Source organism: Mytilus californianus, unplaced genomic scaffold, assembly GCF_021869535.1.
Source record: "Mytilus californianus isolate M0D057914Y unplaced genomic scaffold, xbMytCali1.0.p SCAF_2, whole genome shotgun sequence".
Classification (NCBI taxonomy): Eukaryota; Metazoa; Mollusca; class Bivalvia; order Mytilida; family Mytilidae; genus Mytilus; species Mytilus californianus.
In genome coordinates, this window is record NW_026262668.1 from 40,715,070 (window position 1) to 40,739,109 (window position 24,040).

The 24,040-nt window shown below is 33.8% G+C and overlaps 1 protein-coding gene across 1 annotated transcript in view; it reads right to left on the reverse strand.

The window, feature by feature from the left end:
* Positions 1 to 24,040, reverse strand: part of LOC127727935 (PAN2-PAN3 deadenylation complex catalytic subunit PAN2-like) — a 399,078-nt gene that overhangs the window by 339,527 nt on the left and 35,511 nt on the right. The window contains exons 5-6 of the mRNA XM_052235095.1: positions 20,337 to 20,457; positions 8,740 to 8,817 (exon numbers count right to left, since the gene is read on the reverse strand). Coding sequence (XP_052091055.1) covers positions 8,740 to 8,817; positions 20,337 to 20,457 — 199 coding nt within the window. The remainder of the gene's footprint in view (positions 1 to 8,739; positions 8,818 to 20,336; positions 20,458 to 24,040) is intronic.

Sequence of the window (24,040 nt, forward strand, 5' to 3'; positions counted from 1 at the left end):
TAAATGTAAAGAAAAGTTACAAAAAGCATACTACATGAGTATGAAATGGTCTTAGGCCATGTAAGACTGAGAATTATTTAGAGTCGATTTAGGCCGTAGCCCATATTTACATATAAAAATGCACACAGAGGCTATAAGGAAGTGAAATTTGTTACTTTTTGCTCATTTCTATGCTAAGATGTCATGATACAAGAAGTCTAATTGCAAAAGGACTCTTGAATTCAACTTTTTTTTTGCAGACAGTATGGTCTGATGACTAGTTTTTCACTTTTCAATGGAAAACTTGCATGTAGTTTTAGTCTCATTTGGCATATATTTGAACCACTTACTATCCGAAAGAAGAAAATTATGGTAGCATATGAAATGAATAGGGTGTACTGATCATTGTAAAGTGTTTTTTTTACAGATTTAGTGAAATATTTGTGACGGACTACAGATTTTATGTACAAAGCTCTTCACATTTCACATACATCAAACAGGCCGTTTAACCAGGGACATAAATACAAATATTCTGCACATTTTTTTTGAGATAATCTACTTTTCTCTAGATTCCGAGTTCACAAATGGTTAATTAAATTTGATTTAAGCATAGAAACACAAATATCAGGAACATAAAAAGCTGTCAGATAGAAAGTCAGCATGGCTCTTAGGCATAAAATGGAAACTGCTTTAAAATGCTTATTTTAGCCGTATAATGCCAAAATGGGACATTTTAACAGAATTTCTGTCAAACAAAGCTGTAAATCCTTTACTTTTATTGAGTTTGACAAATTGAAACCAGAAAACCATTCAGGAAAGTTGCCAAAGTACAGAATCTACATTTACGGAATTCATCTCTTAGGCCCGAGAACACAGTTATTTTGTAGTGCATTTCTTTTAGACAATAAATTCAAATTAAAAAAATCGCACCTGCTCTATCTCAAAAAGATTTTTACAGTGTAGTGTACTACTATTGATACAAATAATATCAAAATTATAGAAACTTCTACCAGCTCTAACTCAAAATATTGACAATTCTGTGTTAAGGGGGGCTAAAAATCAGTTTGACAGCTTCCGACATTCTAATTTTTGACCTTTTTTAACTGGACCAAATCACTACTTAACATAAAGATTTAGCACCCAAATTTTTTTAACATGTAATTTCATCCCCTTACTTAATATTTCATGCATAAAATATCAAGAAATAAATTGGGAAAGTGTATCAAAAAAAAATGCAAGTTATACACTGTTCACACTAGGGACTATATTTGTAGACAACGAAAACCAAAGGACGATAACTGTGTCCTTGGACCTAATAGGATAGAAAGACTTGACCAATTTTAATAAAACTTTGCATGACCTAAGCTTAGGCAATTTTAAGATAGTTGGCCAAGTTTCATGGACATGGGATATATATTATAGAAACTAGGGCCATTTTAATATTGAAATTTGGATGTTTATTTTTGACGTTTAAATCAAATATTTTCAGCTGTCAAGATTTTGGCCTAAAAAATTTAAATATTGCAAAAATTTGCTTTTTAAATACTCTTGAATATAATATAATAAGTATTAAAAGCAACGGAACACTCATTTGATTCATCAGATTTATCACAGTTATTCAAAAGTCAAATTTATATGAGCCTGTGCCTGAAAATAGAGATTTTCGAATTAAGGGAAGCCTTACATAAACATGCATTTTTTTCAACCAATTTGAAGTTTTTGAAGGTTTTTAACCATACATTATTCTTCCATATATATTAAATGTACTTTAAATGTAAAGAAAAGTTACAAAAAGCATACTACATGAGTATGAAATGGTCTTAGGCCATGTAAGACTGAGAATTATTTAGAGTCGATTTAGGCCGTAGCCCATATTTACATATAAAAATGCACACAGAGGCTATAAGGAAGTGAAATTTGTTACTTTTTGCTCATTTCTATGCTAAGATGTCATGATACAAGAAGTCTAATTGCAAAAGGACTCTTGAATTCAACTTTTTTTTTGCAGACAGTATGGTCTGATGACCAGTTTTTCACTTTTCAATGGAAAACTTGCATGTAGTTTTAGTCTCATTTGGCATATATTTGAACCACTTACTATCCGAAAGAAGAAAATTATGGTAGCATATGAAATGAATAGGGTGTACTGATCATTGTAAAGTGTTTTTTTTACAGATTTAGTGAAATATTTGTGACGGACTACAGATTTTATGTACAAAGCTCTTCACATTTCACATACATCAAACAGGCCGTTTAACCAGGGACATAAATACAAATATTCTGCACATTTTTTTTGAGATAATCTACTTTTCTCTAGATTCCGAGTTCACAAATGGTTAATTAAATTTGATTTAAGCATAGAAACACAAATATCAGGAACATAAAAAGCTGTCAGATAGAAAGTCAGCATGGCTCTTAGGCATAAAATGGAAACTGCTTTAAAATGCTTATTTTAGCCGTATAATGCCAAAATGGGACATTTTAACAGAATTTCTGTCAAACAAAGCTGTAAATCCTTTACTTTTATTGAGTTTGACAAATTGAAACCAGAAAACCATTCAGGAAAGTTGCCAAAGTACAGAATCTACATTTACGGAATTCATCTCTTAGGCCCGAGAACACAGTTATTTCGTAGTGCATTTCTTTTAGACAATAAATTCAAATTAAAAAAATCGCACCTGCTCTATCTCAAAAAGATTTTTACAGTGTAGTGTACTACTATTGATACAAATAATATCAAAATTATAGAAACTTCTACCAGCTCTAACTCAAAATATTGACAATTCTGTGTTAAGGGGGGCTAAAAATCAGTTTGACAGCTTCCGACATTCTAATTTTTGACCTTTTTTAACTGGACCAAATCACTACTTAACATAAAGATTTAGCACCCAAATTTTTTTAACATGTAATTTCATCCCCTTACTTAATATTTCATGCATAAAATATCAAGAAATAAATTGGGAAAGTGTATCAAAAAAAAATGCAAGTTATACACTGTTCACACTAGGGACTATATTTGTAGACAACGAAAACCAAAGGACGATAACTGTGTCCTTGGACCAGAATGAATGTGGTCTAAGAACTTAAAAATTTTAAATTGGACATTCACCTATTATGGTCCAATATCCAAAATCTAAATACATGGTTAGATTCAGCATATCAAAGAACCCCAAGAATTCAATTTTTGATGAAATCAAACAAAGTTTAAATTTGGACCCTTTTGACCCCGATTTGGACCAACTTGAAAACTGGGCCCATAATCAAAATTCTAAATACATGTTTAGATTCAGCATATCAAAGAACCCTAAGAATTCAATTTTTGTTAAAATCAAACTAAGTTTAATTTTGGACCCTTTGGACCTTAATGTAGACCAATTTGAAAACGGAACCAAAAATTAAGAATCTAAATACACGGTTAGATTCGGCATTTCAAAGAACCCCAATAATTCAATCTTTGATGAAATCAAACAAAGTTTAATTTTGGACCCTTTTGACCTCAATATGAACCAATTTGATAGCGGGGCCCACAAATAAAAAATCTAAATTCATGGTTAGATTCAGCATATCAAAGAACCCCATATATTCAATTTTTGTTGAAATCAAACAAAGTTTAATTTTGGACCCCAACTTGGACCAACTTGAAAATTGGGCCCATAATCAAAAATCTGGACCAATTTAAAAACGGGGCCCAAAATCCAAAATCTAAATACACGGTTAAAGATTCAGCATATTAAAGAACCCCAAGAATTCAAGAATAAAACCCCATTGAAATTGGTCAAGAAATAAGCAATTTATACGAAGTATCTTCTTTTGCACAATACTGTGCAATTAAATATTTCTTGCTATTGCGCAATACTGTACAATTGACAATTTCTTGCTATTGCGCAATATTGTGCTATTGGATATTTCTTGCTATTGCGCAATACTGTTTAATTGAAGATTTCTTGGTATTGCACAATACTGTGCAATTGAAGATTTCTTGCTATTGTGCAATACTGTGCAATTGAAAATTTCTTGCTATTGCAAAAAAGGAAATAAACTGCTTCGCTGAGCGCAGCTGGATACGCCCACAGAGGTCCAACCCTGAACAGTTGGGGCAAAAATGGACACAATATTCAAGCTTGATACAGGTCTGAATTTGGATTGTATCAAATATTTGACATATTATAGGTTTCTGAATAAATGTAGTCAAAGAACTTGAAATTGGTTATATGAATTGAATTTATATTCAATTAAAGATTTTTTGCTGTTGTGCAATACACTGTGCTGTTGCGCAATACTTAGTAAATATGTTGTCAGACTATATATATAGCTATAAACAATTAAAGTTCAATTAATTCTCAATGTCATATTAGAAATTTATGAAAATGTAAAGGGAGCTTACATCAATAGATATAAACAATTCACCAAAGTTTCATGAGAATTGCTGACAGCATTTTTGAGTTATTGTCTGAAAACTAGAAAATCCCCCCTTTTTTAATGAATAAAACCCCATGACTCAGAAATGTAAAATGTAAAATTTATAAAATTCTAAACGGAGCTTACATCAATAGATATAAACAATTCACCAAAGTTTCATAAGAACTGCTGAAAGCATTTTTGATTTTTTGTCAGAAAACTGGAAAATCCCCCTTTTTTTATGAATAAAACCCTGTAACTCGGAAACGTAAAATCTAAAATATATAAAAATCAAAAAGGGAGCTCATGTCAATAGATATAAACAATTCACCACAATTTCTTGCAAGTTGGTGAAAGCATTCTTGAGTAATTGTCAAAAAACTGGAAAATTCCCCTTTTTTTAATGAATAAAACCCCATAACTCAGACACGTAAAATCTAAAACTTATAAAAAACGAAAGGGACCTCACGTCAATAGATATAAACAATTCACCAAAGTTTTATGCAAATTGGTTAAAGCGTTTTTGAGTTAATGTCCGACATGTTGACGACGGACGGACGGACAGACGGACGGACGGACAACGGTATACCATAATATGTCCCGTAAACGGGTGTATAAAAAAGAAAAAAAGGAAAAAAAAAAAAATCCCCCCCCCCCCAAATTTTTTGAACCCCCTTATGATTCATCACCCCCAAACTCAATCCCAGCCTTCCCTTTGTGGTATGGTACCTTGCAGTACAATTTCAGAGAGATCCATACACTTAAACACAAGTTATTGTCTGGAAACTAGAAAAATGTTTTTTGGCCCCTTTTTGGCCCCAAATTCCTAAACGTTTAGGGCAATTACTCCCAAACTCAAACCCAGCTTTCCCTTTGTGATATGGAACCTTGTAGTACAATTTCAGAAAGATCCATACACTTACACACAAGTTATTGTCCTGAAACTAGAAAAATGCTTGTTTTTTGCCCCTTTTTTCCCCCTAATTCCTAAAATATTGAGGCAATTAACCCCATCATCAATCCCAGCCTTCCCTTTGTGGTATGGTACCTTGCAGTACAATTTCAGAGAGATCCATACACTTGAACACAAGTTATTGTCTGGAAACTAGAAAAATGCTTATTTTTGGCCCCTTTTTGGCCCCCAATTCCTAAACTTTCGGCAATTACCCCCAAACTCAATTCCAGCTTTCCCTTTGTGATATGGAACCTTGTAGTACAATTTCAGAAAGATCCATACACTTGCACACCAGTTATTGTCATGGAACTAGAAAAATACTTGTTTTTTGCCCCTTTTTTGGCCCCTTATTCCTACAATTTTGAGGCAATTAGCCCCAAAATCAATCCCAGCATTCCTTTTGTGATATGGAACCTTGTGGTACAATGTCAGAGAGATCCATACACTAACACACAAGTTATGTCTGGAAGTTACAAAAATGCTTATTTTTGGCCCCTTTTTGGCCCCTAATTCCTTTACTGTTGGTACCATAACCCCCAAAATCAATCCCAATCTTACTTTTGTGGTATTGAACCTTGTGGTAAAATTTCATAGAGATCCATTCACTTAAACTAAAGTTAGAGTGCGAAAACCAATGTGTCTTTGGATGACGCCAGACGACGCCGGACGACGACGACGACGACGACAACGTCATACCAATATACGCCACAAAAATTTTTTGGCAGTCGTATAAAAACTAAATACACGGTTAGATTCAGCATCTTAAAGAACCCCAAGAATTCAAGAATAAAACCCCATTGAAATTGGTCAAGAAATAAGCAATTTATATGAAGTATCTTCTTTTGCACAATACTGTGCAATTAAATATTTCTTGCTATTGCGCAATACTGTACAATTGACAATTTCTTGCTATTGCGCAATATTGTGCTATTGGATATTTCTTGCTATTGCGCAATACTGTGCAATTGAAGATTTCTTGCTATTGCGCCATACTGTGCAATTGAAGATTTCTTGCTATTGTACAATACTGTGCAATTGAAAATTTCTTGCTATTGCACAATACTTATTATATAATAATTTACACATCCTGTTTGGTGTGTATCTCCTACCATATCATTATTATTTGCTTCTAAATATAAATCAGAAATAACCAACTTAAAATGGAAAATTTTAAAGAAAAAAAAAGGAAAAAAAGAAAAAGAAGGAAACCCCCTCCCCCCAAATTTTTTGAACCCCCTTATGATTCATCACCCCCAAACTCAATCCCAGCCTTCCCTTTGTGGTATGGTACCTTGCAGTACAATTTCAGAGAGATCCATACACTTGAACACAAGTAATTGTCTGGAAACTAGAACTAGAGGCTCTAAAGAGCCTGTGTCGCTCACCTTGGTCTATGTGCATATTAAACAAAGGACACAGATGGATTCATGACAAAATTGTGTTTTGGTGATGGTGATGTGTTTGTAGATCTTACTTTACTGAACATTCTTGCTCCTTACTATTATCTCTATCTATAATGAACTTGGCCCGGTAGTTACAGTGGAAAATACTTTGTTAAAATTTACAAAAATTTACAAAATTTATGAAAATTGTAAAAAATTGACTATAAAGGGCAATAACTCCTTAAGGGGTCAATTGACAATTTTGGTCATGTTGCCTTATTTGTAGATTTAACTTTGCTGTACATTATTGCTGTTAACAGTTTATCTCTATCTATAACAATATTCAAGATAATAACCAAAAGCTGCAAAATTTTCTTAAAATTACCGATTCAGGGGCAGCAACCCAACAACGGGTTGCCTGATTGGTCTGAAAATTTCAGGGCAGATAGATCTTGACCTGATTATCAGTTTTACCCCATGTCAGATTTACTCTAAATGCTTTGGTTTCAGAGATATAAGCCAAAATCTACATTTTACCCCTATGTTCTATTTTTAGCCATGACTGCCATCTTAGTTGGTTGGCGGGGTCATCGGACACATTTTAAAACTAAATACCCTAATGATGATTGTGGCCAAGTTTGGATAAATTTGGCCCAGTGGTTTCAGAGAAGAAGATTTTTGTAAAAAGCTAACGACGACTACGACGACGACGACGAGGGACGCCAAGTGATAAGAAAAGCTCTGATTCCCTAAACAAAAGACTATCATGAACTTAAAAATAAATGACCCTCCATATGGTTTGTATTATTTACTCTATATATATATATGTACAGGCCAATAAGAGGAACCCATATCTGAAAGTAAGCTCTGAAAGGCAAACACAAAGATTCATAATCACAGCATAATGGCTCTTCATCATATACTTTCATTAAAAATTCCAATTAGTAAAGTCATAAAAAAAGCCAGCAGTTCCTGATTATAAGAAACTAAAGACAGTCGTCATACAACATCTAGAGGGAGGTTTGATGCAATTTAAAACCTGGTTTAACACATCATTTCTTAAAATTCCTGTACCAAGTCAGGAATATGATGATTGTCAATAAATTGTTTCATGTTCATGGATGGAAATGCTCTTGGATTTGCTTTCGTTATTATGGACTTATCCATCTGATCTTGTTCTTAGTTTTCATCAACAGGTAGCCACATGTCAACCATGTCGTTTGTTTTCTTCACCAGAAATACTGCCACTACAAAGAGGGATAACTATAAAAATTCTTTTACTTTCGATTTCGAATCTCAGAGGAAAACCTACCAACGTTTTGAGAAACAAAACAGCAACACCAGCAAAAATAATCTGAAATTTAAATACCCACATTGCACAAAATAAAAAGAAATCAGAAATGACCAATGATCCATGAAACAAATTTTTTTTTACAGCCATACCACAGACAAAATAAATATTGAAAAAATATGACCACCCACAAAAAAAAAAAAATCGTATGCCGTTTGAAATCAATCCCAACCTTCCTTTTTTGGTATGGAACCTTGTGGTACAATTTCATAGAGATCCATACACTTATACTCTTGAAAGTTATTGTCTGGAAACCAAATGTCTTCAGACAAAGACGATGACGACAACAAAATTGCCATACCATTATACGGCCACAAACTTTTGAGGTCGTATAAAAACCTACAATCTGTATCAATAATTAGTTCTCGTCCTGGATATGCATGAAATATTTTCTTCTTTTGCACTTATAGACTGTGTCCAAGATTCCTGTAATAATCTCCACTTGATATGTTTTCAGACAACATTTATGATAACAAATCACATTTTCATATAGGCTGACATGTTTGGGCGTTCCTAAAATATAATCATGATTGCCCATTTATGAAAAGGACATGTTTGGCGTCCTTCACATGTAAGACATGTTTCAGCATACAATGACGTCAGATTGCATGATAAGAACTGTATAAATTTATGCATGTTCTATGAAAAAAATGAACAAAGCATATATGTAATACCTTTCCACTAGTGTCTCCAGCACAGATATACTTGTTAGAACTTCTGAATATTGCACATCCAGGCTCAGGCACATCGACCTACATGTAAAGAATTTTAGAAAATTAAATTTGCCATCTAGTGGTAGCTGTATACAAACATCAACTAGGTGAAATAAATTGATATAGACAAAAAATAGGGCAAACATTTTTTAGACAGCAATATTGAAAAGTAGAATATCCAGATAGTCTTGTCATTGGTTGCCTTAAGCACACAAAAAATATGCATCTCTGTCTGATAATTAAAAGACCTTTATCTAATTAAATCCATTATCCTATACCATCTTGCTTCACTTTTCATAAGGAGTACTCCAAGGTAGAGCAAAAAATTGTGTCTTTTAAAAATAAATGTGGATAGTGTCCACATGTGGACACAGATGATGCCCCCGCTTGCATACCATATAGTTATAAAGGGACATAACTGAAGAATGGTAGAAGTGACGATACCCAAATTTGAACTTGATCTGAGTTCTGTGGTAATTAGCATTGTGTGCAAGTATTATAACATTTGGTTGAGGCTAACTTAAGTAAAGAACAGAAACTAACAAGAGGCTGTCAGAATGACAGCAAACTGGATTTTCCTGCAGAGGTCGAACCCTAAACAGTTGAGCAAGTATGGACACTACATTTAAGCTTAAAACAGCTCTGAATTTGGATTGTGATTGAATATTTGACACAGCATAGGTTTGTGACACAAAAGGAATGTGGTTTAAGAACTGAAATACTTGAAATTGGACATTTAAATACCTATTAAGGTCCAATATCATAAATCTAAGTACATATTAGAATCAGCATATCAAAGAACCCCAAGAATTCAATTTTTGACAAAATCAGACAAAAGTTTAATTTAAGACCCTTTGGACCTCAATGTGGACCAATTTAATAAAGGAGCCCACAATCCAAAATCTCTCAATACATGGTTAGATTCAGCATTTCAAAGAACCCCATAAATAATTTTTTTGTTGAATCAAACAAAGTTTAATTTTGGACCCTGATTTGGACCAACTTGAAAACTGGGCCCAAAAATCATATATTTAAATACAGGTTTAGATTCAGCATTTGAAAGAACCTTATATATATTTAATTTATGTTGAAATGAAACACAGGTTAATTTTATCCATAATATTTTCTGTGCAAAGGGAAATAACTCCAACTGGATAAATAGTTCTCTAAAATAAGATATGATGCAATTTTAGCTCACCTGGCCCAAAGGGCAAAGTGAGCTTTTCTCATCACTTGGCGTCCGTCGTCGTTGTCGTCCGTCGTCGTCGTTAACTTTTACAAAAATCTTCTCCTCTGAAACTACTTGGCCAAATTAAACCAAACTTGGCCACAATCATCATTGGGGTATCTAGTTTAATAAAATGCTTCGCTGGGGCGCAGCTTGATACGACCGCAGAGGTCAAACCCTGAACAGTTGGGGCAAGTATGGACACAACATTCAAGCTTGATACAGCTCTGAATTTGGATTGTTATTAAATATTTGACACAGCATAGGTTTCTGACACAGAAAGAATGTGGTCTAAGAACTTGAATTTTTTTTAATTTACCTATTATGGTCCAATGTCCAAAATCAAAATACATGGTTAGATTCAGCATATCAAAGAACCCCATATATTCAATTTTTGTTAAAATCAAACAAAGTTTAATTTTGGACCCCAACTTGGACAAACTTGAAAACTGGGCCCATAATCAAAAATCTAAACACATGTTTAGATTCAGCATATCAAAGAACCCTAAGAATTCAATTTTTGCTAAAATCAAACTAAGTTTAATTTTGGACCCTTTGGACCTTAATGTAGACCAATTTAAAAAACAGGACTTAAAATTAAAAATCTAAATACACGGTTAGATTTGGAATATCAAAGAACCCCAATAATTCAATTTTTGATGAAATCAAACAAAGTTTAATTTTGGACCCTTTTGACCTCAATATGAACCAATTTGATAGCGGGGCCCACAAATAAAAAATCTAAATTCATGGTTAGATTCAGCATATCAAAGAACCCCATATATTCAATTTTTGTTGAAATCAAAAAAAGTTAAATTTTGGACCCCAACTTGGACCAACTTGAAAACTGGGCCCATAATCAAAAATTTAAACACATGTTTAGATTTAGCATATCAAAGAACCCCAAGAATTCAATTTTTGTTAAAATCAAACTAAGTTTAATTTTGGACCCTTTGGACCTCAATGAAGATCAACTTAAAAAACGGGACCCAAATTAAACATCTAAAACTACGGTTAGATTTGGCACATCAAAGAACCCCAATAATTCAATTTTTGATGAAATCAAACAAAGTTTAATTTTGGACCCTTTTGACCTCAATATGAACCAATTTGATAGCGGGGCCTACAAATAAAAAATCTAAATACATGGTTAGATTCAGCATATCAAAGAACCTCATATATTCAATTTTTGTTGAAATCAAACAAAGTTTAATTTTGGACCCCAATTTGGACCAACTTGAAAACTGGGCCCATAATCAAAAATCTAAATACATGTTTAGATTCAGCATATCAAAGAACCCCATATATTCAATTTTTGTTGAAATCAAACAAAGTTTAAATACTGGACCCTATCTTGGACCAACTTGAAAACTGGGCCCATAATCAAAAATCTAAACACATGTTTAGATTCAGCATATCAAAGAACCCCAAGAATTCAATTTTTGTTAAAATCAAACTAAGTTTAATTTTGGACCCTTTGGACCTTAATGTAGACCAATTTAAAAAACAGGACTTAAAATTAAAAATCTAAATACACGGTTAGATTTGGAATATCAAAGAGCCCCAATAATTCAATTTTAGATGAAATCAAACAAAGTTTAATTTTGGACCCTTTTGACCTCAATATGAACCAATTTGATAACGGGGTCCACAAATAAAAAATCTAAATACATGGTTAGATTCAGCATATCAAAGAACCCCATATATTCAATTTTTGTTGAAATCAAACAAAGTTTAATTTTGGACCCCAATTTGGACCAACTTGAAAACTGGGCCAAAAATCAAAAATCTAAATACATGTTTAGATCAGCATATCAAAGAACCTCATATATTCAATTTTTGCTAAAATCAAACAAAGTTTAATTTTGGACCCTTTGGACCTTAATGTAGACTATTTTGAAAACTGGACCCAAAATTAATAAACTGCTTCGCTGAGCGCAGCTGGATACGCCCTCAGAGGTCTAACCCTGAACAGTTGGGGTAAAAATGGACACAATATTCAAGCTTGATACAGGTCTGAATTTGGATTGTAATTAAATATTTGACAGGTTTCTGAATAAATGTAGTCAAAGAACTTGAAGTTGGTTATATGAATTGAATTTATATTCAATTAAAGATTTCTTGCTGTTGTGCAATACACTGTGTTGTTGCGCAATACTTAGTAAATCTGTTGTCAGACTATAAACATATAAAATTTATAAAATTCTAAAGGGAGCTTACATCAATAGATATACACAGTTCACCAAAGTTTCATACGAATTGCTGAAAGCATTTTTGCGTTTTTGTCTGAAAACTGGAAAATCCCCCCTTTTTTAATGAATAAAACCCATAATTCGGAAATGTAAAATCTAAAATTTATAAAATTCTAAAGGGAGCTTACATCAATAGATATACACAGTTCACCAAAGTTTCATACGAATTGCTGAAAGCATTTTTGCGTTTTTGTCTGAAAACAGGAAAATCACCCCTTTTTTAATGAATAAAACCCATAATTCGGAAATGTAAAATCTAAAATTTATAAAATTCTAAAGGGAGCTGACATCAATAGATATCAACAATTCATCAAAGTTTCATGAGAACTGCTGAAAGCATTTTAGAGTTATTGTCTGAAAACTGGAAAATCACCCTTTTTTTTATGAATAAAACCCCATAACTCGGAAACGTAAAATCTAAAATTTATAAAAATCCAAAGGGAGCTCATGTCAATAGATATAAACAATTGACAAAAATTTCTTGCAAGTTGGTGAAGGCATTCTTGAGTTATTGTCCGAAAACTGGAAAATCCCCCTTTTTTTAATGAATAAAACCCCATAACTCGGAAACGTAAAATCTAAAATTTATAAAAAACAAAAGGGAGCTCACGTCAATAGATATAAACAATTCACCAAAGTTTTAAGCAAATTGGTTAAAGCATTGCTGAAAGCATTTTTGAGTTATTGTCCAAAAACTGGAAAATCCCCCTTTTCTTTATGAATAAAACCCCATAACTCGGAAACGTAAAATCTAAAATTTATAAAAATCCAAAGGGTGCTCATGTCAATAGATATAAACAATTAACCAAAATTTCTTGCAAGTTGGTGAAGGCATTCTTGAGTTATTGTCCGAAAACTGGAAAAATCCCCCTTTTTTTAATGAATAAAACCCTATAACTCGGAAACGTAAAATCTAAAATTTATAAGAAACGAAAGGGAGCTCACGTCAATAGATATAAACAATTCACCAAAGTTTTAATCAAATTGGTTAAAGCGTTTTTGAGTTAATCTCCGACATGTTGACGACAGACGGACAGACAGACGGACGGACAGACGGACGTACAACAGTATACCATAATACGTCCCGTAAACGGGCGTATAAAAATCTAAATACACTGTTAGATTCGGCATAACAAATAAATAAATGTGATCAAAGATTTTACAAATCTAATGCGCCATACTGTGCAATTAAAGATTACTTCTTGAAATTTTTCAATATTTGAAATTTGAAAAAAAATAATACTTGAAGAATAATTCTTTTTAATTTCTGAAATCTGAAATGAGAAAAAATTGACCCCCCACAATTTCTTTTTATCCCCCCCCCCCTTTTTTTCCCCAAAAAATTCTTTCCCTCAAGATATGGTCATAATCTCAATTCAAATTTCCAATGGAGTTGGCAACCATAATTACCCATTTAAATTTACCATAGTGGTAACTTAATCTATTTTATAATAGAATTAAAAATATAGTGTCAAATCTTTCATATGGATTTTTTTGTAAAAAAAAATGATGCAACATTTGCAGATATTTTTACTGGTCTTCCTTTATAAATATGCATTTCTTTAAACATAATTTAAAAGCAGTGTAAGGGAAGTAACCAAAACGTTGTATTTGGATTACCTCCCTTACACTGTTTTAAATTATCTTTATTGTTCATTAACCATTACTTTATACATAATTTAAAAGCAGTGTAAGGGAGATAATTTCAATGATGTATTTGATTTATCTCCCTTACACTGCTTTAAATTATGTTTTGTACTAAAGTATTTGTCCATTAACCAGGACAACCTTGTTTTTCCCCCTTTTTTGCCCCTAATTCCTAAACGGTTTGAGCCATAACCCCCCCAAAGCAAATCCTAACCATCCCTTTGTGGTATGGAAACTTGTAGTATAATTTCAGAGAGATCCATACACCGTTCCACAGTTGTTGTCTGGAAACTAGAAAATGCTTATTTTTGGCCCCTTTTTGGCCCCTAATTCCTTAACAATTGGTACCATAACCCCCAAAATCAATCCCAACCTTCCTTTTGTGGTATTTAACCGTATGGTAAAATTTCAAAAAGATCCATTCACTTAAACTAAAGTTAGAGTGCGAAAACCAATGTGTCTTCGGACGACGACGCCGGACGACGACGACGACGCCAACGTCATACCAATATACGACCACAAAATTTTTTTGCGGTCGTATAAAAAATGTGTCCGGCGACCCAGGGAACCAACCAAGATGGCCGCCATGGCTAAAAATAGAACATAGGGGTAAAATGTAGATTTTGGCTTATATCTCTGAAACCAAAGCATTTAGAGCAAATCTGACAAAGGGGAAAACTGATAATCAGGTCAAGATCTATCTGCCCTGAAATTTTCAGACAAATCTGACAACCTGTTATTGGGTTGCTGCCCCTGAATTGGTAATTTTAAGGAAATTTTGCAGTTTTTGGTTATATCTTGAATATTATTATTATAGATAGAGATAAACTGTAAACAGCAATAATGTACAGCAAAGAAAGATCTACAAATAAGTCAACATGACCAAAATTGTCAATTGACCCCTTAAGGAGTTATTGCTCTTTATATTCAATTTTTTACAATTTTTTCATAAATTTTGTAAATTTATTTTTCACTGTAACTACTGGGCCAAGTTCATTATAGATAAAGATAATTGTAAGCAGCAAGAATGTTCAGTAAAGTAAGATCTACAAACACATCACCATCACCAAAACACAATTTTGTCATGAATCCATCTTTGTCCTTTGTTTAATATGCACTTATACCAAGGTGAGCGACACAGGCTCTTTAGAGCCTCTAGTTCAAATTATAATCAATAATATAATAAAATGCTCCGCAGGGCGCAGCTTGATACGACCGCAGAGGTCGAACCCTGAACAGTTGGGGCAAGTATGGACACAACATTCAAGCTTGATACAGCATAGGTTTCTGACACAGAATGAATGTGGTCTAAGAACTTAAAAATTTTAAATTGGACATTCACCTATTATGGTCCAATATCCAAAATCTAACTACTGGCAACCTTCCTTTTGTGGTATTTAACCGTATGGTCAAATTTCAAAAAGATCCATTCACTTAAACTAAAGTTAGAGTGCGAAAACCAATGTGTCTTTGGACGACGACGCCGGACGACGACGACCGACGACGCCAACGTCATACCAATATACGACAACAAATTTTTTTTGCTGTCGTATAAAAATCAAAAGGGAGCTCATGTCAATAGATATAAACAATTCACCACAATTTCTTGCAAGTTGGTGAAAGTATTCTTGACTTATTGTCCGAAAACTGGAAAATCCCCCTTTTTTTAATGAAAAAAAACCCATAACTCGGAAACGTAAAATCTAAATTTTATAAAAAACGAAAGGGAGCTCACGTCAATAGATATAAACAATTCACCAAAGTTTTATGCAAATTGGTTTAAGCAATTTTGAGTTAATGTCGGACATGTTGACGACGGACAGACGGACGGACAGAGGTATACCATAATACGTCCCGTAAACGGGCATATAAAAATGCTTGTTTTTTGGCCCCTTTTTGGCCCCAAATTCCTAAACCTTTAGGGCAATTATCCCCAAACTCAAACCCAGCTTTCCCTTTGTGATATGGAACCTTGTAGTACAATTTCAGAAAGATCCATACACTTACACACAAGTTATTGTCCTGAAACTAGAAAAATGCTTGTTTTTTTGCCCCTTTATGGCCCCTAATTCCTAAAATTTTGAGGCAATTACCCCCAAAATTAATCCCAGCCTTCCCTTTGTGGTATGATACCTTGCACTACAATTTCAGAGAGATCCATACACTTGAACACAAGTTATTGTCTGGAAACTAGAAAAATGCTTATTTTTGGCCCCTTTTTGGCCCCTTATTCCTTAACGTTTTGGGCAATTAACCCCAAAACTCAATTCCAGCTTTCCCTTTGTGATATGGAACCTTATAGTACAATTTCAAAAAGATCCATACACTTACACACAAGTTATTGTCATGAAACTTTTTTTATTGTCATGAAACTAAATAAAAACTGCTTGTATTTTGCCCCTTTTTGGCCCCTAATTCCTTAACAGTTGGTACCATAACCCCCAAAATCAATCCCCACCTTCCTTTTGTTGTATTGAACCTTATGGTAAAATTTCATAAAGATTCATTCAATTAAACTAAAGTTAGAGTGCGAAAACCAATGTGTCTTTGGACGACGACGACGACGCTGGACGACTACGACGACGACAACGGCAACGACGCCAACGTCATACCAATATACAAAAGGAAAAAAAGGAAAAAAAAATCCCCCCCCCCCAATTTTTTTGAACCCCCTTATGATTCATCACCCCAAAACTCAATCCCAGCCTTCCCTTTGTGGTATGGTACCTTGCAGTACAATTTCAGAGAGATCCATACACTTGAACACAAGTTATTGTCTGGAAACTAGAAAAATGCTTGTTTTTTGGCCCCTTTTTGGCCCCAAATTCCTAAAAGTTTAGGGCAATTACCCCCAAACTCAAACCCAGCTTTCCCTTTGTGATATGGAACCTTGTAGTACAATTTCATAAAGATCCATACACTTACACACAAGTTATTGTCATGAAACTAGAAAAATGCTTGTTTTTTGCCCCTTTTTGGCCCCTAATTCCTAAAAATTTGAGGCAATTACCCCATAAATCAATCCCAGTATTCCCTTTGCGATATGGAACCTTGTGGTACAATGTCAGAGAGATCCATACACTTACACACAAGTTATGTCTGGAAGTTACAAAAATGCTTATTTTTGGTCCCTAATTCCTTAACTGTTGGTACCATAACCCCTAAATCAATCCCCACCTTCCTTTTGTGGTATTGAACCTTATGGTAAAATTTCATAAAGATCCTCCACTTAAACTAAAGTTAGAGTGCGAAAACCAATGTGACGTCGACAAAGACAACGACAACGACGCCAATGTCATACCAATATACAACTGCAAAATTTTTTTGCAGTCGAATAAAAAAAGATGCAACATTTGCAGATATTTTTACTGGTCTTCCTTTATAAATATGCATTTCTTTAAACATAATTTAAAAGCAGTGTAAGGGAGGTAATCAAAACGTTGTATTTGGATTACCTCCCTTACACTGCTTTTAAATTGTCTTAATTGTTCATTAACCATTACTTTATACATAATTTAAAAGCAGTGTAAGGGAGGTAGTTCAAATGATATATTTGAATTACCTCCCTTACACTGCTTTAAATTATGTTTTGTACTAAAGTATTTGTTCATTAACCAGGACACCCTTGTTTTTCCCCCTTTTTTGCCCCTAATTCCTAAATGGTTTGAGCCATAACCCCCCAAAGCAAATCCTAACCATCCCTCAAGAGAGATCCATACACCGTTCCACAAGTTATTGTCTGGAAACTAGAAAAATGCTTATTTTTGGTCCCTTTTTGGCCCCTAATTCCTTAACTGTTGGTACCATAACCCCCAAAATCAATCCCAACCTTCCTTTTGCGGTCTTGAACCTTGTGGTAAAATTTCATAGAGATCCATTCACTTAAACTCAAGTTATTGTGCTAAAACAAATGTGTCTCAGACTACAGGAATGAATTTTATTTTTACAGGACATTCGGTCTGGTAAACAACCTAGCTTTAATTACCAGACCGAATTAAATTTTACCAGACCTTTTTTTTTCACATCTTATTGTATATTATCCGACAAAATACAAAAAAACTTATGATTTGTTAACTTGTGCCCTACTCCTCTCCAACACACAAAAACGAAATCATGTGACAAGAGTGTAAAAGTGATGAAAGTTGTGCACAATTGCTTGAATGCATTTCAGTGATAAAGAAAAGTAATGTCATATTTTAATGGATTTAAACTGAAAATTATTTGTGAACTAAAATTATTTAGAGTTTCTGTATAAAATATTTCCTGTTTCTTCTTTCTTTTTCATATATCTTGGTTTTCAGTTCTAGTGTTTATATTTCACAGCTGTATTTTGTGACCTGCTTGGATTTTTTAAAATTTATTTATTGTATTTGATCGGCAAACTCGGAATATTTGCCTTATCCGTTCCTGGAATCTGATCCGATATTGTCTACATTTCCGGTTGATGGCAGCCATTGTTGTTTTCGTCAGTCAGATATGTTTTTACTCAGAATTTCACATTACTTGTTGGCGATTTTCGACATAAAGCTAGCGGTTGAACAAAATAAACATCGCTGTCATGAATAATAATGATGAAAATGAATTTTGAGATCGTTTGGGAATTTTGCTAGAATGCTAGAAAAACCATGAAAAATAAACAACACCTGACATTCGGACCGGAATTCAACAAAATGTTACCAGACCGATCCATTATTCACTGGATTTGTCCGACGGTCCGACTCATTTCGTGTAGTCTGGTGTCTTCAAACGACATCACGAAGATGCCAATGTCATACTAATATACGACCGCAAAAATATAATAAAATGCTCCGCTGCAGCGCAGCTTGATACGACCGCAGAGGTCGAATCCTGAACAGTTGGGGCAAGTATGGACACAACATTCAAGCTTGATACAGCACTGAATTTGGATTGTAATTAAATATTTGACACAGCATAGGTTTCTGACACAGAATGAATGTGGTCTAAGAACTTAAAAATTCTTAATTTACCTATTCAAACCATATCATTATTATTTGCTTTTATATATAAATCAGAAATAACCAATTTAAAATGGAAAATTTTAAAGAAAAAAAAGGAAAAAAAAATCCCCCCCCAAATTTTTTGAACCCCCTTATGATTCATCACCCCAAAACTCAATCCCAGCCTTCCCTTTGTGGTATGGTACCTTGCAGTACAATTTCAGAGAGATCCATACACTTGAACACAAGTTATTGTCTGGAAACTAGAAAAATGCTTGTTTTTTGGCCCCTTTTTGGGCCCCAAATTCCTAAACGTTTAGGGCAATTACCCCCAAACTCAAACCCAGCTTTCCCTTTGTGATATGGAACCTTGTAGTACAATTTCATAAAGATCCATACACTTACACAAGTTATTGTCATGAAACTAGAAAAATGCTTGTTTTTTGCCCCTTTTTGGCCCCTAATTCCTAAAAATTTGAGGCAATTACCCCACAAATCAATCCCAGCATTCCCTTTGTGATATGGAACCTTGTGGTACAATGTCAGAGAGATCCATACACTTACACACAAGTTATTGTCATGAAACTAGAAAAATGCTTGTTTTTTGCCCCTTTTTGGCCCCTAATTCCTAAAATTTGGAGGCAATTACCCCCAAAATCAATCCCAGCATTCCCTTTGTGATATGGAACTTTGTGGTACAATGTCAGAGAGATCCATACACTAACACACAAGTTATGTCTGGAAGTTACAAAAATGCTTATTTTTGGTCCCTAATTCCTTAACTGTTGGTACCATAACCCCCAAAATCAATCCCCACCTTCTTTTTGTGGTATTGAACCTTATGGTAAAATTTCATAGAGATCCATTTACTTAAACTAAAGTTAGAGTGCGAAAACCAATGTCTTCTGACGAAGACAACGAAGACGACCCTGGACGACGACGACGCCAACGTCATACCAATATACAACCGCAAAATTTTTTGCGGTCGTATAAAAATTACTTGATATTTAGAAATAAAAATTTTGCAATTTTTCCATCTACAAAGAGGCATAACTCTAGAACGGTTAAAGTGGCGCCACCAAAATTCAAACTTGATCTGTGTTGTGTGGTAATAAGCATTGTGTATAAGTTTCATAACATTTGGTTGAGGCAAACTTAAGTTAGAGAACGGAAACTAAAAATTTTGCAATTTTTCCATTTATAAAGGGGCATAACTCTAGAACAGTTAAAGTGACGCCACCAAAATTCAAACTTGATCTGTGTTTTGTGGTAATAAGCATTGTGTATAAGTTTCATAACATTTGGTTGAGGCAAACTCAAGTTAGAGAACGGAAATCAATTTTGGGACGTATGTACGTACTTACGTACAGACGGATAAGGGTAAAAACTTAATGCCCCCACCGCTACGGCGGGGGCATAAAAATATCAATCACATATATTAAACAAGTTTCACAAAGATACTTATAAAATCACCTGTCGTATTTCTCGCATGCCTTCAATATCCAATTGTAAGACCTTAGTCTGGTGTCCTCCCATCAAGACTGTATTAGGACTGGTCATGATCATACATTGCATCTCCTGCATACAGGGGGACCTGGCATTAAAACAATTTTATTATCTTAAAATAACAATGACATAAATACAGTTTAATACTAATGTTACTCAATAGTCATTTGCACTTTGCATATAAAAAATGAATATATCAACACACTGTGGAATTATTACTTTCAAAAGAATCATATGTAAATCAGTAAAGATTTATATTTAGAGCCGATGAGGCATGGAAGTAGTACTTGTTATCAATCGAACTAGTTGAAGTTTCTCACAAAATTTTAATGTTATTGGCTGAAACCCACTGATGATGGAAAAATAATTTATTAGTTATCTTAAATTAGTTGGTTTAAAAAGGGCATTAGCTGTTAAATTCATGTTCACCAATTTGATTAAAATTTTCAAATTTGATTTATAACATACTAAAATGTATATCCAAATTACAAAAAGTCTAAAATAACCAATTATAAATGCCTGGACTCTATAATATGTAACAGCATTTCATGTGTATTTTTGTCTAGACGTCATCTAATTAACCAGCGAGATGACCTCCGAAGACTACAGACGGTCATATAACCCGATATAAACATAAAGGTAAATATAAATAGATAGTGACCACGTGCAATAAGATTTTTTGTAGGTTTGTTTGATTTCATACTGTAGGTTAATCATCCTTTTTACCTGTCAAGAACAATCTTTTTGTAGATCGAATCAGTCAACCAAATGGTTCATCCTTGTTTCAATTTCAATGTTGACATTCTTTTCCTTTTAATAGCTGAATACATGGGTAACCCATGTCCAGCTAAGGGGTTAAATTGAAGTTCATATGAATACGAATTCAATGAGATCGAATTATTGACTTGCAAGTGAATAATTCATCAGCAATACTTCTTAGCTTATTTTGACAAAATTGAACCAAACTGGCTGCTAAAAGGGAATTATTATTTCACTATTTCACATTCATTAATGATTGAACAAAATAAAATAATCATATTTTATCTTATTGTTTTCATATTTTGTAGCTAATGGCCCTTTAATGTATGCAAAACATTTTTAATGCTTGTATCATGTATCACAGTTGATCATGAAACACTGATTCTTCTTATATTTTTTTTTATCTTGTGATGAAGAAACAACAGTTCACTGCCCATGTTTCTAAATAAATCACACTTTAATCCTATTTTTATTTTAATGCTTAGTTTTCGCCAACGTCATACCAATATACGACCGCAAAAATTTTTTGCGGTCGTATAAAAAGCAAGAGGCTCCTAAGAGCCTGAATCACACACTTGGATTTTTTGTGTAGATCTTGCATCAATGACTATTTTGCTGTTTAATGTATATTAATGCGTGTTTAAAGATGCCTTTAAAAGATTCTCTCTTTCTATAATAGTTTCTGCAAAAACTACAAAAATTGGTAAAAATCATCTTTCAAGGGCAATAACTCCTATAAGGAATAGATTGACATTTTTGGTCATGTTGACTTATTATTAGGTCTTACTTTGCTGAACATTTTGTTTTTCAAAGTTTCTCTCTTTCTATCATAGTTTCTGCGAAAAGCTAAAAAATTTGGTAAAAATTAACTTTCAAGGGCAATAACTCCTAAAAGTGGTCAATTGACAATTTCGGTCAAGTTTGACTTGTTTGGTGCTCTTACTTTTCTGAACTTTTTTGCTGTTCAAAGTTTCTGTCTATCTATCATAATTTGTGCGAAAAACTAAAAAATAAATGTGGATTGTGTCCACATGTGGACACAGATGATGCCCCCGCTTGCATATCATATAGTTATAAAGAGACATAACTGAAGAACGGTAAAAGTGACGCTACCCAAATTTGAACTTGATCTGAGTTTTGTGGAAATAAGCATTGTGTGTAAGTCTCATAACATTTGGTTGAGGCTAACTTAAGTAGAGAACAGAAACTAAAAATTCAGCAATTTTTCTATTTGTAAACACGCATAACTCTAGAACGGTTGTGTTTAAGTTTTATAACATTTGGTTGAGACAAACTAAAGTTAGAGAACGGAAACGAAAAATTCAGCAATTTTTATGTTTATAAAGGGACATAACTCAAGAATGGTAAAAGTGACGCCACCAAATTCAGCTACGGCGGGGGCATAAAAATGGTAAAAATTATTTTTCAAGGGCAATAACTCCTAAAAGAGATCAATAAAAAGTTTCAAAGTTTCAAAGTTTCACAAAAATACCGAACTCCAAGGAAAATTCAAAACGGAAAGTCCCTTATTAAAAGCTCAAACACATCAAACGAATGGAAAACAACTGTCATATTCCTGACTTGGTACAGGCAATTTCTGTCAGGTTGACTTATTTGTCGCTCTTACTTTGCTGAACATTTTTGCTGTTTGGAGATTCTCTTAAACTATAATAGTTTTCAAGATAACAACCAATAAAATGCTCCGCTGGGCGCAGCTTGATACGACCGCAGAGGTCGAACCCTGAACAGTTGGGGCAAGTATGGACACAACATTCAAGCTTGATACACCTCTGAATTTGGATTGTGATAAAATATTTGACACAGCATAGGTTTCTGACACAGAATGAATGTGGTCTAAGAACTTAAATTTTTTTAATTTACCTATTCAAACCATATCATTATTGTTTGTTTTTTTATATAAATCAGAAATAACCAACTTAAAATGGAAAATTTTAAAGAAAAATAAAAAGGAAAAAAAGGAAAAAAAAATCCCCCCCCCCCAAATTTTTTGAACCCCCTTATGATTCATCACCCCCAAACTCAATCCCAGCCTTCCCTTTGTGATATGAAACCTTGCAGTACAATTTCAGAGAGATCCATATACCTGAACACAAGTTATTGTCTGGAAACTAGAAAAATGCTTGTTTTTTGGCCCCTTTTAGACCCAAATTCCTAAACGTTTAGGGCAATTACCCCCAAACTCAAACCCAGCTTTCCCTTTGTGATATGAAACCTTGTAGTACAATTTCAAAAAAATTTATACACTTACAAACAAGTTATTGTCCTGAAACTAGAAAAATGCTTGTTTTTTGCCCCTTTTTAGGCCCCTAATTCCTAAAATTTTGAAGCAATTACCCCCAAAATCAATCCCAACCTCCCCTTTGTGGTATGGTACCTTGCAGTACAATTTCAGAGAGATCCATACACTTGAACACAAGTTATTGTCTGGAAACTAAAAAAATGCTTATTTTTGGCGCCTTTTTGCTAAACGTTTAGGCATTACCCCCAAACTCAATTCCAGCTTTCCATTTAAGATATGGAACCTTGTAGTACAATTTTAGAAAGATCCATACACTTACACACAAGTTATTGTCATGAAACTAGAAAAATGCTTGTTTTTTGCCCCTTTTTTGGCCCCTTATTCCTAAAATTTTGAAGCAATTACCTCAAAATCAATCCCAGCATTCCCTTTGTGATATGAAACCTTGTGGTACAATTTCAGAGAGATCCATACACTTGAACACAAGTTATTGTCTGGAAACTAGAAAAATGCTTATTTTTGGCCCCTTTTTGGCCCCTTATTCCTAAACGTTTAGGGCAATTACCCCCAAACTCAATTCCAGCTTTCCCTTTATGATATGGAACCTTGTAGTACAATTTCAGAAAGATCCATACACTTACACACAAGTAAT